This window comes from Anabrus simplex, chromosome 13, assembly GCF_040414725.1.
Source record: "Anabrus simplex isolate iqAnaSimp1 chromosome 13, ASM4041472v1, whole genome shotgun sequence".
NCBI classification, from domain to species: domain Eukaryota; kingdom Metazoa; phylum Arthropoda; class Insecta; order Orthoptera; family Tettigoniidae; genus Anabrus; species Anabrus simplex.
The window spans coordinates 72,371,048-72,385,088 of NC_090277.1; the positions used below are offsets into that span (position 1 = coordinate 72,371,048).

Below are 14,041 nucleotides of genomic sequence, written 5' to 3' on the forward strand. Positions count from 1 at the left end.
AGGCGGGTCCGATTCTCACAACAGCCATCTTCAAAGTTGTTTTCCGTGGTTTCCCACTTCTCCTCCAGGCAAATGCCGGGATGGTACCTAACTTAAGGCCACGGCCGCTTCCTTCCCCCTTCCTTGTCTATCCCTTCCAATCTTTCCATCCTCCACAAGGCTCCTGTTCAGCATAGCAGGTGAGGCCGCCTGTGCGAGGTATTCGTCCTCCTTCCCAGTTGTATTCCGGACCAAATTTCCCACGCTCCAGCACACTGCACTTGAGGTGGTACAGGAGGGATCTCTTCCTGAATCCGATGGAAAAACAGAGTCTGGAGGAAAAACGGATTAAGAAGAAAAGAAAGAAAAAATAAAATCCCGTGGAGCCCTTTAAGAAAATCTACAATAAGAATATAATCAGATGGTGTCGTACACCACTTATGAATCAGTTTGAGTGAAAGCTTGTTCTTTTTATCGTGATCACAGCGACACGACCTCCAGTTTTAGGAGGAATCCGAACCACAGCAATATGTATTTTCATTTACAAAAATTCACATGCTTTGAGCGGGATTTGAAGCGCAGCAACCTCGCTGCAATCAAACCTACGAAGTGTGAACATTTTGACCCCATATGGGTGGGGGCGGTGGTATACACTGCATGTCGTAAGTGGTGATTAATTGGGGCATCGGAGCGTGAGCTGGTTACCACGGGGCCTTGCTTACACACACTTGTACCAGGATCCTCACTTCTATCCTGTACGACCTCCCTTGGTCAACTCTTGTTATTTTTCGACCCCGGTGGTATTAGCACATTCGAGGGCTGGGAAGTCTTTCATTTGTGGCTATTGTCTTTCTTTGACCGATACCTTCACTTTTCGAACTGTCGCAGCCCTTCCATTTCATTCTCTATGTAGGGTGGGTTCCTACTTGTACTTCCTCTTGAAACAGTAATCACCACCACCGTGAACATTTTATGGCTTGCAAATTAAATTGTCTTATGACGATCACAAACACCCAGTCTCTGAGCCACAGGAATTAACCATGTGTAGGTAAAATTACCGGCCTGGTCAGGAATCGAACCTCGGACCCTCTAAACCGAACATTCAGCCAATGAGTCGCACTTGAATAATAATAATAATAATAATAATAATAATAATAATAATAATAATAATAATAATAATAATAATAATAATAATGTCAGTTATTTTAATATTTATTTATTATTCATCATAGTGCCTGTAGTTCTATGCAGCAAATATTTATTTATGGACTTGCATTTTTTGTTAAAATGTATTTAAAATGGACCCAACTTTTTAGCCTTCCACTGCAAATATCCATTCAAATGAATATGATCTAAGGAGAAAACACCTTCGCATCTTAGACGAGTGGTAAGCCAGAGATCGATGTCGGTCACTGGAGAATGGAAATGCACGCTGCCTAAGATGTATGAATGCCGCAACATAAGGAATTACTGCACCTAGTATGGGCTTAGAATAGCAAAGACGCGGCAAGGTTATGTCACGCTATACGGCGCGGTAACTATGGCAACCCACGTGCTTGTTGGTGGGAGGAGGGAGGAGCTAGGCACATAAAGGTACTCACGTCGTTTATTTTCTACGGTGTTCCAGAACAGCAGTGACGAGACACATATAAAAGAGGAAGAACCGAAGGTCACCCCACAGTTCGCTAAGCACTAGTGAGCGCGATGCCACCGCAGTGGCCTGCAGTAGGAATCGACCTCGGTACTACGTACTCGTGTGTCGGGGTGTGGCAGCATGGGAAAGTCGAGATCATCGCTAATGATCAAGGAAACCGGACAACCCCTAGCTATGTGGCGTTCTGCGACAACGAGCGCCTCATCGGCGACGCCGCCAAGAACCAAGTGGCTATGAATCCCAAGAACACAGTGTTTGATGCCAAGCGGCTCATAGGGCGCAAATACGACGATCCCAAGATTCAAGGGGATATGAAACAATGGCCTTTCAAAGTGATAAATGATGGCGGGAAACCAAAAATTGAAGTCGAATTTAAAGGTGAAATGAAGCGGTTTGCTCCTGAGGAAATTAGTTCTATGGTGCTTACGAAAATGAAAGGGACTGCTGAAGCATACCTGGGAACCTCAGTGCGGGATGCTGTCATCACTGTTCCTGCTTACTTCAACGACTCTCAGCGTCAAGCCACCAAGGACGCGGGGGCTATTGCAGGACTCAATGTTCTCCGCATTATTAACGAGCCTACCGCAGCAGCTCTTGCTTATGGCTTGGATAAGAATTTACGGGGTGAACGGAATGTCTTGATATTTGACCTTGGTGGAGGTACATTTGACGTTTCAATCCTTTCAATAGACGAAGGTTCCTTGTTTGAGGTTAAAGCTACAGCTGGTGATACTCATCTGGGAGGTGAAGACTTTGACAGTAGATTGGTGAACCACTTGGCAGAGGAATTCAAGAGAAAATACCGCAAGAATGTGAATACTAATCCACGTGCTCTGAGAAGGCTAAGAACCGCAGCAGAAAGAGCTAAGCGAACGCTATCCTCCAGCACTGAAGCAAGCATAGAAGTAGATGCTCTCATAGATGGGATCGATTTTTACACGAAAATATCTCGAGCAAGATTTGAAGAATTGTGCAACGATCTATTCCGAGGCACTCTGCAGCCGGTGGAAAAAGCTTTATCTGACGCCAAGATGGAAAAGAGTAAAATTCACGACGTGGTCTTAGTAGGAGGCTCAACACGCATACCTAAAGTACAAAATCTACTTCAGAACTTCTTCAACGGCAAGCCTCTGAATTTATCAATTAACCCTGACGAAGCAGTTGCCTTCGGGGCCGCTGTTCAAGCAGCAATCCTGAGTGGAGACTCAAGCTCACATATAAAGGATGTGTTACTGGTTGATGTCGCTCCGCTATCTCTGGGAATTGAGACTGCTGGGGGCGTTATGTCAACTATAGTTCAAAGAAACACTCGCATTCCTTGTAAACAAACAGAAATGTTTACAACATATGCCGACAATCAACCGGCAGTCACCATCCAAGTGTATGAAGGTGAAAGAGCGATGACAAGGGATAATAATCTTCTGGGAACATTTGACCTAACGGGCATCCCTCCAGCGCCAAGGGGTGTGCCGAAGATCGAGGTAACATTCGACCTTGATGCAAATGGAATATTGAATGTCACAGCCAAGGATATCAGTAGCGGCCATTCACGAAACATCACCATCAGAAATGACAAGGGTCGGCTGTCAAAGGCGGAGATCGACAGAATGCTAGCAGATGCTGAGAGATACAAGGAAGAAGACAACATACAGAAGGAAAGAATTGCGGCCAGAAACCAGCTGGAATGCTACGTCTACAACGTGAAGCAAGCGCTAGATGATGGCGGGAGCCGTCTTAGTGAACCAGAGAGAAACAAGGCTCGTTCTATGTGCTCTAACACCATCCAGTGGCTGGACAGCAACCAGGAAGCCAACAAAGAAGAGTTCGAGTTCAAGCTGAGGGAGATCCAGAGGGAATGCAGCCCCCTCATGACCAAGCTACATCAGGGCGGCTACAGCAAAGGAGCTGGAGAGGCCAAGAACTACGGCAGTGAGGGACCGACCATTGAGGAGGTAGACTAGGTGAATATCTCATTTTAGCTTTCATTCTTCTTCTTCTTGAGACATTTACTTTTAGGTGAAGTCAAAATTCTTTTCCTGTAGTATGTTTTCATGTTAGGTTAAAGACTTCAAATCAAGACGGTTCACAATAGTATTAGTTTGAACACATTCATTTTCGAACACCAGCAACCATTGTTCACGTTGTTACCGATGTAAAAGGTAATAACTCTTTGGTTTTCATTACAGTAAGATATTTTAGTTTAAACCTTTTGAGATTTCGCTTAAACCAGATTCTTGTGATTTTTGGGAAAGACTGAAGTACTAAGATCTACATATTTTACTAAAACATTCCTAAGCAATATATGAATCATTTAATCGGGAAAATGTCATCACAATAATTGTTATTTCTTCAAATTTACGTAAATGTATTAACTGAACTTGAAGAACTGTTTCGACGTACAATATCTTTAAACATCCATGATTAAGACTACCGTACTTATTTAATCATTTTAACTTTTGTCTCTCATATTTGGAAACTTATCAATTATAATATGTTTTATTAAGACTGAATCATCTCATACAGAAACATTGGTAAGTATTTATTTCATTTCTCATCGTTTATTTATTAATTTGATGAACAACTAAGCACACTTTGGTAATATCTGCGTGTTCATTTCATTAGTAAGAGTTGTTCATATCCGTTAATGATATCTTGTTTTCGTAAGAATAGTGGTGACTGTGTTGTTGTTTGAAGAGGACTGAAACATGTTTGGTATGCGCATGTGAATTTTTGTGCGAAGCATAACTAAGTTTAGAGATTGCTGAAGGGTGCTCTTATGTCATTTGCCTTTCATACAATGATCGCGTGTTCACAATTTGTTTCGGCAGAAGATAATTGATGCTTTTGTTCGTGAGGAGACTGAAATGTGCATTGTATTTTGTGACATTGGCAATAAATGTAGAATCAAAATGACATTATTTCTCTATAATCTTAAATAGTTCGAAATAAGATGTGTTTGGCAGAAAATGTTGTCCTTCTAGGCAAATAAATTATTTCGTTTCTTAGGCATGACATAACAGCGTGATCTGTAATTCAGTGTTTTATTTTCCTCACATCATAACCAAAGAGTTTTACAGATTTCAAGATGTTGATAAATAACCGAATTTCTACAATCACCTATGTGACATACCTCGTATATTGTTTTAAGTGGATAAAAAGAGAAGATTCTGTCCGTATTACTTGGAGTAGTGTGCAATTCCTGGTACTGCTCAATTAGAGGGCGAGTAAAGCAACTTATTACATGGACCTGTCATTATAAATGCACTAATTTCTGGTAAGGTAAGTAAACTTACAAATTAACCTATAAGGTTAGTCTTTCTTTCTTTAACTGGGTTAATGAAACTTATGGCGTTGATATATCACAGTAGTACGAGACAATAGTCTTGTATTTATTCTTTCTAGCCGATAAATACATTTCCTAAAATTCTTAATACACTCATCATATTTAGCATTAGTTGTAGTGTATTCTTGTGCTTAAATCAATTTATTTCCTTTTGTTTTCGTCTCCGATGCTCTGTCACAGAGAACTTGAACGGCATCTTTCCCAATATGGAAAATAGAAGACAAACAACTGCCATTCTTAGTTAGTGAATCCAGTTTCTTTATTAGTAAGTAACTAACGTGTATGTATTAAACCTACTGTTTCTAAATTTTTGAATAATCTTTCCTTCTTTTGTGTTTTCAAAGAAAATGTGTTTATATGAGGTAAAAACGCACTGTTACTTAATAGTTAATCTATTAGCAAATCACTTTTATTCATTTTAGTATTTAATCACGAAAGTATTATAGGTACAGATGGTATTTTAATCAAAATAATAAACAGGAGGTTGATATGGAAGAATTGGTTACATTGTCCATGAATTCCAGATTTTACCAAAATCAAATTCAGTTGCAAAATGTCAACTTAAGCCTTGTTAGACAATTTGGATCTGACTGTACAGGATGCCGTTCACAGTTGATGACGGTGAACTTTAATAAGGAAAGAATATAAAAACTTGGGACTTCCAATCGGTCCACGAATAATAATAATAATAATAATAATAATAATAATAATAATAATAATAATAATAATAATAATAATATAGTGTATTGCCTCTAGACAACATACGGTTAAAACAGAGTCAATAAGTTACAGTTTAACGATATAAATACATTTAAATGGTATTAAACAGAGCACTACCGGGCTCGATAGCTGCAGTCGCTTAAGTGCGGCCGGTATCCAGTATTCGGGAGATAGTAGGTTCGAACCCCACTGTCGGCAGCCCTGAAAATGATTTTCCGTGGTTTCCCATTTTCGCACCAGGCAAATGCTGGGGCTGTACCTTAAGGCCACGGCCGCTTCCTTCCCACTCCTAGCTCTTTCCTATCCCATCGTCGCCACAAGACCTATCTGTGTCGGTGGGACGTAAAGAGAAAACAGAGCACTGCATATAAAAGATGTGGAAAGTAAAATGAAAGCTTATCACGACACTTTGGGCTATTTGTCCATTGGATAGTACCCGTGGAGCTGTCTTTCATATTCACCCCTTCACAGTAGCATTACTTTTTCTTCAAATTCAGACAGTGAAGAAACACTGTTTAACATTAGTCATTTTTTGAGGTATGGTTTATACCTTTCGATTGGGTAGGTAGCTTATCGAATAATTTAATCCCATTATATCTATAATTGTCTTTATCAATCTAACGTGCGGTAAATCTAAATTATTCCTCCTCCGTGTAACATTTCTGCGATATGTCATTCACCGAGACTTTCTTTAATATTGAGGATGCAACGAAATATGTAAAGTGATGGGAGAGTATCATAAATGTTCAAAAGTATTGTCTGGGTGGTTCAATTGAAAAGTGTATAGAATGACATATTGTGAAAAAAATATTTAGGCTATCGAAATAAAATAAAAATAAATAAGTTCAAAGTGATTAATAACTTTAAGGGAAAGATGTACTGTGTGATGTACATTGTAATCATATTTAAAGGTGGGGGTAGGAGGAGAAGAGGAGTAAATGTGATGAAGTGAATGACGTGATGTATTATAGTAGGAAGAGAAACCCTGGCTGGCACATAGCCTACTCCTGTCGAATAGCACCAAGATGTCTGTTCAAAGCTTTACGTCTCCATCCGACGGACGAATCACCCTCACTCCATATGAACACTGCGGAGAGGTTTGGAATTTCATCCAGGCTCTTGGCACACAGTAGAGTGTTTAGGATTGTTTGTGATTATAACGTGTATACGCCAGCTCCACTACACTGCCGGCCAACATTCTGATGCTGAACTGACTCGAACCGGCTAAACACGGTGTCAGACCATATAGACTTGGCGCCTTGTCCACAACCAATGTAGTTATAAGGGCGAAAGTGGAACTCTGTGTTGACTCACATTAGCGCTCGTAGTGGTGCTTAAGTGAAACAATGTATTGACCCACATTAACGCTCGTAGTGGTACTTAAGTGAAACAATGTATTGGCTCACATTAGCGCTCGTAGTGGTACTTAAGTGAAACAATGTATTGGCTCACATTAGCGCTCGTAGTGGTACTTAAGTGAAACAATGTATTGGCTCACATTAGCGCTCGTAGTGGTACTTAAGTGAAACAATGTATTGACACACATTAGCGCTCGTAGTGGTGCTTAAGTGAAACAATGTATTGACACACATTAGCGCTCGTAGTGGTGCTTAAGTGTAACAAGTATTGGCTCACATTAACGCTCGTAGTGGTACTTAAGTGTAACAATGTATTGGCTCACATTAGCGCTCGTAGTGGTACTTAAGTGAAACAATGTATTGACCCACATTAGCGCTCGTAGTGGTGCTTAAGTGTAACAATGTATTGACCCACATTAGCGCTCGTAGTGGTGCTTAAATGAAACAATGTATTGACCCATATTAGCGCTCGTAGTGGTGCTTAAGTGAAACAATGTATTGACACACATTAGCGCTCGTAGTGGTACTTAAGTGAAACAATGTATTGACCCACATTAGCGCTCGTAGTGGTGCTTAAGTGTAACAATGTATTGACCCACATTAGCGCTCGTAGTGGTGCTTAAGTGAAACAATGTGTTGACCCACATTAGCGCTCGTAGTGGTGCTTAAGTGAAACACTGTATTGACACACATTAGCGCTCGTAGTGGTGCTTAAGTGAAACACTGTATTGACACACATTAGCGCTCGTAGTGGTACTTAAGTGAAACAATGTATTGACCTACATTAGCGCTCGTAGTGGTGCTTAAGTGAAACAATGTATTGACACACATTAGCGCTCGTAGTGGTAGAAAAAGGCAAACTGCTAATCTAATCGACCGGATGACGATGATGAAGAAAAGGATTGGAATTTTTAGCAATAAATAAAGAATATATTGTCATATTTTATTCACCTAAAATTCGTAGCTCCTATCACTAGGTGGTTTCCAACTTTGAGTTGCTTGCCAGAAGGACTAAATCTGTGGAGTTTTAACACACCATGAAATTTAATTAATGATGAGACAATTGTTAAAAGTAGAACACAAAGAAGGTAGTTTGATGATCACAGAATAGTATCCTAATGTTGTGAAAGTGACGTCATGTGTCTTGCAATTTTTGGAATCAACTTACCTTTGTGAATCCGCTCCTGTATTAAGCACTGTGAAATCTAAGTAAAAAACAAGCTCTTACCTTTCATACTGCGTTAGGTTGAGCCTGACAAGTCTTCATTCACCAGGTTATAATAATCTTGCCAATAATATGCTAAGTCAGCCCGTCTCACTGAATTATTTTGCAGGCTGTCAACTTTTTATTATCATCATCATCATCATCATCATCATCTGTTTACCCTCCAGGTTCGGTTTTTCCCTCGGACTTAGCGAGGGATCCCACCTCTACCGCCTCAAGGGCAGAGTCCTGGAGCTTCAGACTCTTGGTCGGGGGATACAACTGGGAGTATGACCAGTACCTCGCCCAGGCGGCCTCACCTGCTATGCTGAACAGGGGCCTTGTGGAGGGAAGGGAAGATTGGAAGGGATAGGCAAGGAAGAGGGACGGAAGCGGCCTTGGCCTTAAGTTAGGTACCATCCCGGCATTCGCCTGGAGGAGAAGTGGGAAACCACGGAAAACCACTTCCAGGATGGCTGAGGTGGGAATCGAACCCACCTCTACTCAGTTGACCTCCCGAGGCTGAGTGGACCCCGTTCCAGCCCTCGTACCACTTTTCAAATTTCGTGGCAGAGCCGGGAATCGAACTCGGGCCTCCGGGGGTGGCAGCTAATCACGCTAACCACTACACCACAGAGGAGGACCAACTTTTAATCATTTTGATAAATTGTAATGCAATTAATTTACAGCCAATTTTTCGTGTGAAGAAAGAGCATGTAACAATTTAACATTACCATAGTTGCAATTGTGGAGGGGGCGGATGAATAACATCCACGATATCCCCTGACTGTCGTAGGATGGGACTAAAAGGGGGACCATGGGCTTTCAACTTGGCGAAGTGGTGTGCGATCACGGTCCCCCTACTTGAGTCAGGTTCCCCACTAACTGACCTCCCTTGGTTAACTCTTGTTCTTTTGCGACCCCGAGACCTACGTGACCCTTCTGTTTCTTTCGCTGACACCAGGAAAATGCTGGGGCTGTACCTTAATTAAGGCCACGGCCGCTTCCTTCCAACTCCTAGGCCTTTCCTATCCCATCGTCGCCATAAGATCTATCTGTGTCGGTGCGACGTAAAGCCCCTAGCAAAAAAAAAAAAAAAAAAAAAAATAGTTGGCGAATACTTACTTGACTACATTGCCCGAAGCGGCCACGCTATTTGCCACTGAAGTGAAGTTTGAGATTGGATCTGCACATTAAGAGCTAATTTGTGGCGAAAATAAGAGCCATATGCATATACAAATGTACATTCGATTGGGTTTATTTTATCGGATAAGATTAGGGCATGTCTTCCATCTAACTTCATTAATACATACAGTGTCCGGCTCCATGGCTAAATGGTTAGCGTGCTGGCCGTTGGTCACAGGGGTCCCGGGTTCGATTCCAGGCAGGGTGGGGAATTTTAACCATCATTGGTTAATTTCGCTGGCACGGGGGCTGGGTGTATGTGTTGTCATCCTCATCACGACGCTCAGGTCGCCTACTGGCGTCAACTCTAAAGACCTGCACCTGGCGAGCCGAACACGCCATTTCAATACATACAGTACTGCTACGGTACGTTTATCTTACAGGCTACAAGCCACGACATGATAATGATCTGATGATAATAATGAAATATATTGGAACAGCAACAAGAACTCACATAAGAATTGATTTACTTGCTTAACATCTTCCAATATTGGGACAATTCCATAATAATAATAACAACAACAATCTTCCTTTGTTCTGGTGTAGTTGTGGTGCCAACTATGTCACACATGTGGAAATGGCTCTGATTTACGGACTAACAAATGCAATATCGTCAGGGAAGAAAAAAGAACGGATGGGAGGCACAGCTAGGCGCCCTGTGGTTTGGTACGACTGGCACAAAGTCCGTTCTGAGCGCTAAGTATTGATGTGGGCTGGGCAGGTAATGAAGGTCAATGTCGAAGAGAACTTGGCGAGATTCGTCATGCAACTGGGGCTTACGTAACTCAGCGGGCGGAGCGATCGAGCACAACAGCTCTCTAGTAAAATAATGCCGTCACTACCATGAGGAGGCTGCTCCCCCTGTGGGTGGAACACTCACGGTATCCCCTGCCTGACGTAACATGCGACAAGAAGGGGCCTAAGGGGCTCTCAACTAGGGAGCGTGGCCTGGCAACCACCGGACCCTCAGCTGAGTCCTGGCATTGCTTCCACTTACTTATGCAAGACTCCTCTCTTGGTCAACTCTTGTTCTTTTCCGACCCCGATGGTATTAGAGCATTCGAGGGCTAGAGAGTCTTTCATTTTCACACCCTTCGTGGCTCTCGTCTTTCTTTGGCCGATACCTTCATTTTTCGAAGTGTCCGAACCCTTCCATTTTTTTCTCTGGTTAGTGTTGATGGTGGCCTAGACGTACTTCCTCTTAAAATAATAATCACCACGACCACCACATTTAGGCAGCCTGTGTGTCAATCTCGACATTCAGTTATAATCTACGAGATGTCTGCTGAGCGATGTATGCCTGAGTTTTAATTTTGTCAGGTAAACACCGATTGTATCACCAGAAATTGTACATGTCGACATCGTACGACATGGACTTATCTCCACCCTTCAAAAATCTGACTACCTCGGTTCTGTCTGATTCCGCGATCTTGGCATCCACTGGTCCACAGAGGTGGTGTTGGTGATTATTGTTTCAAGAGGAAGTACAGCTAGGCCACCATCAACACTAACCAGAGAGAAAAAAATGGAAGGGATCCGACACTTCGAAAAAATGAACATATCGGCGAAAGAAAGTCAAGGGCCACGAAGGGCGTGAAAATGAAAGACTCCCTAGGCCTCGAATGATCTAACACCATCGTGGTCGGAAAAGAACAAGAGTTGACCATGTGAGGAGTCTGGCATAAGTAAGTGGAAACAATGCCAGGACTCAGCTAAGGGCCCTGTGGTCACCAACTCACGCACCCAAGTTGGGAGGCCCTGGAACACCTTTTCGCCTCTTACGATTTGCAGGGGATACCGAGGGTGGTATTCTACCAATCCTACCGGCAGAGAGCTACATTATTTGAACACAATTTTACTGTTACTCCACTGTGAAACTAAAGCCTTTAATTCTTTATCTTCAGATGCTCTTTCATATATGTACACTGACAGAGCAAATGCAACACCAAGGAGGAGTGGTTCGAAAGGGATGAAAGTTGGGGAAGAAACAGAGACAGCACGGACGAATAATTGATGTTTATTTCAAACCGATATGCAGGTTACACAATGCGCACGGTATCGACTCAGTAGGATGTAGGACCACCGCGAGCGGCGATGCACGCAGAAACACGTCGAGGTACAGAGTCAATAAGAGTGCGGATGGTGTCCTGAGAAATGGTTCTCCATTCTCTGTCAACCATTTGCCACAGTTGGTCGTCCGTACGAGGCTGGGGCAGAATTTGCAAACGGCGTCCAATGAGATCCCACACGTGTTCGATTGGTGAGAGATCCGGAGAGTACGCTGGCCACGGAAGAATCTGTACACCTCGTAGAGCCTCTTGGGAGATGCGAGCAGTGTGTGGGCGGGCATTATCCTGCTGAAACAGAGAATTGGGCAGCCCCTGAAGGTACGGGAGTGCCACCGGCCGCAGCACATGCTGCACGTAGCGGTGGGCATTTAACGTGCCTCGAATACGCACTAGAGGTGACGTGGAATCATACGCAATAGCATCCCAAACCATGATGCCGCGTTGTCTAGCGGTAGGGCGCTCCACAGTTACTGCTGGATTTGACCTTTCTTCACGCCGACGCCACACTCGTCTGCGGTGACTATCACTGACAGAACAGAAGCGTGACTCATCGGAGAACACGACGTTCCGCCATTCCCTCATCCAAGTCGCTCTAGCCCGGCACCATGCCAGGCGTGCACGTCTATGCTGTGGAGTCAATGGTAGTCTTCTGAGCGGACGCCGGGAGTGCAGGCCTCCTTCAACCAATCGACGGGAAATTGTTCTGGTCGATATTGGAACAGCCAGGGTGTCTTGCACATGCTGAAGAATGGCGGTTGACGTGGCGTGCGGGGCTGCCACCGCTTGGCGGCGGATGCGCCGATCCTCGCGTGCTGACGTCACTCGGGCTGCGCCTGGACCCCTCGCACGTGCCACATGTCCCTGCGCCAACCATCTTCGCCACAGGCGCTGCACCGTGGACACATCCCTATGGGTATCGGCTGCGATTTAACGAAGCGACCAACCTGCCCTTCTCAGCCCGATCACCATACCCCTCGTAAAGTCGTCTGTCTTCTGGAAATGCCTCCGTTGACGGCGGCCTGGCATTCTTAGCTATACACGTGTCCTGTGGCATACGACAACACGTTCTACAATGACTGTCGGCTGAGAAATCACGGTACGAAGTGGGCCATTCGCCAACGCCGTGTCCCATTTATCGTTCGCTACGTGCGCAGCACAGCGGCGCATTTCACATCATGAGCATACCTCAGTGACGTCAGTCTACCCTGCAATTGGCATAAAGTTCTGACCACTCCTTCTTGGTGTTGCATTTGCTCTGTCAGTCAGTGTACTTTACTGTCCGCCTCTGTGGTGTAGTGATTAGCTTCAACCCCCGGAGGTCCGAGTTCGATTCCCGCTCTGCCACGAAATTTGAAAAGTGGTACGACGGCTGGAACGGGGTCCACTCAGCCTCGGGAGGTCAACTGAGTAGAGCTTTGTTCGATTTACACCTCAGCCATCCTCAAAGTGGTGTTCCGTCATTTCCTACTTCTCCAGCCAAATTTCGGGATGGTACCTAACTTAAGGCCACGGCCACTTCCTTCCCTCTTCCTTGTCTATCCCTTCCAGCCCCGTTCAGCATAGTAGGTGAGGCCGCGTGGGCCATCCTCCCCAGTTCTATCCCCGACCCAGAGTCTGAAGCACTGCCCTTGAGTCCGAGGGAAAAACCGACAAACAGATAAAGAAGTAAAAGAAGAATGTGGGATTTTTGTTGTTGTGAGCACGTTGCCAGTTACTTTCAGTAGAAAATCTTCTTCTTTTTAATCTTTTTACCCTCCAGGGTTGATTTTTCCCTCGGACTCTACCGCCCCAAGGGGTCTTGGAGCGTGAGACATTGGGTCGGGGAGGACCAGTACCTCGCCCAGGCGGCCTCACCTGCTATGCTGAACAGGGGCCTTGTGGGGGGATGAGAAGAGGGAAGGAAGCGGCCGTAGCCTTAAGTTAGGTACCATCTCGGCCTTTGCCTGGAGGAGAAGTGGGAAACAACGGACAACCACTTCGAGGATGGCTGAGTTGGGAATCGAACCCACCTCTACTCATTTGAACTCCCGAGGCTGAGTGCACCCCGTTCCAGCCCTCGTACCACTTTTCAATTTTCGTGGCAGAGCCGAGAATCGAACCCGGGCCTCCGGGGTGGTAGCTAATCACACTAACCACTACACCACAGAGACACTCTTTAGTTAGAAACAAGACAAAAATAGAAGCAATAACCGCAAGTAACTTACAAGACCAAACCAAACCCCACGGCGCTACAGGCATGAAGGGCCATGACCTACCAAGCGACCTCTGCTCAGCTCGAAGGTCTGCAGATTACGAGGTGTCGTGTGGTCAGCACGACGAATCCTCTCGGCCGTTACTCTTATCTTTCTAGACCGGGGCCACCATCTCCCCGTCAGATAGCTCCTCAATTGTAATTACGTAGGCTGAGTGGACCTCGAACCAGCCCTCAGATCCAGGTAAAAATCCCTCCTGACCTGGGTAAGTACCTTATCTGTAATCAAAAACTTAATTTGAAGGTACAGAGGAACAAGGGATAAGAAATAAGTAATT

General features: G+C 44.3%; 1 protein-coding gene across 1 annotated transcript in view; it reads left to right on the forward strand.

Annotated features, from left to right (window-relative positions):
• The first annotated feature begins 1,611 nt into the window (after nucleotides 1-1,611).
• Nucleotides 1,612-14,041, forward strand: part of LOC136885078 (heat shock protein 68) — a 92,194-nt gene continuing 79,764 nt past the window's right edge. Inside the window, exon 1 of the mRNA XM_067157500.2 lies at nucleotides 1,612-3,594. Coding sequence (XP_067013601.1) covers nucleotides 1,684-3,594 — 1,911 coding nt within the window. The 5' untranslated portion in view covers nucleotides 1,612-1,683. The remainder of the gene's footprint in view (nucleotides 3,595-14,041) is intronic.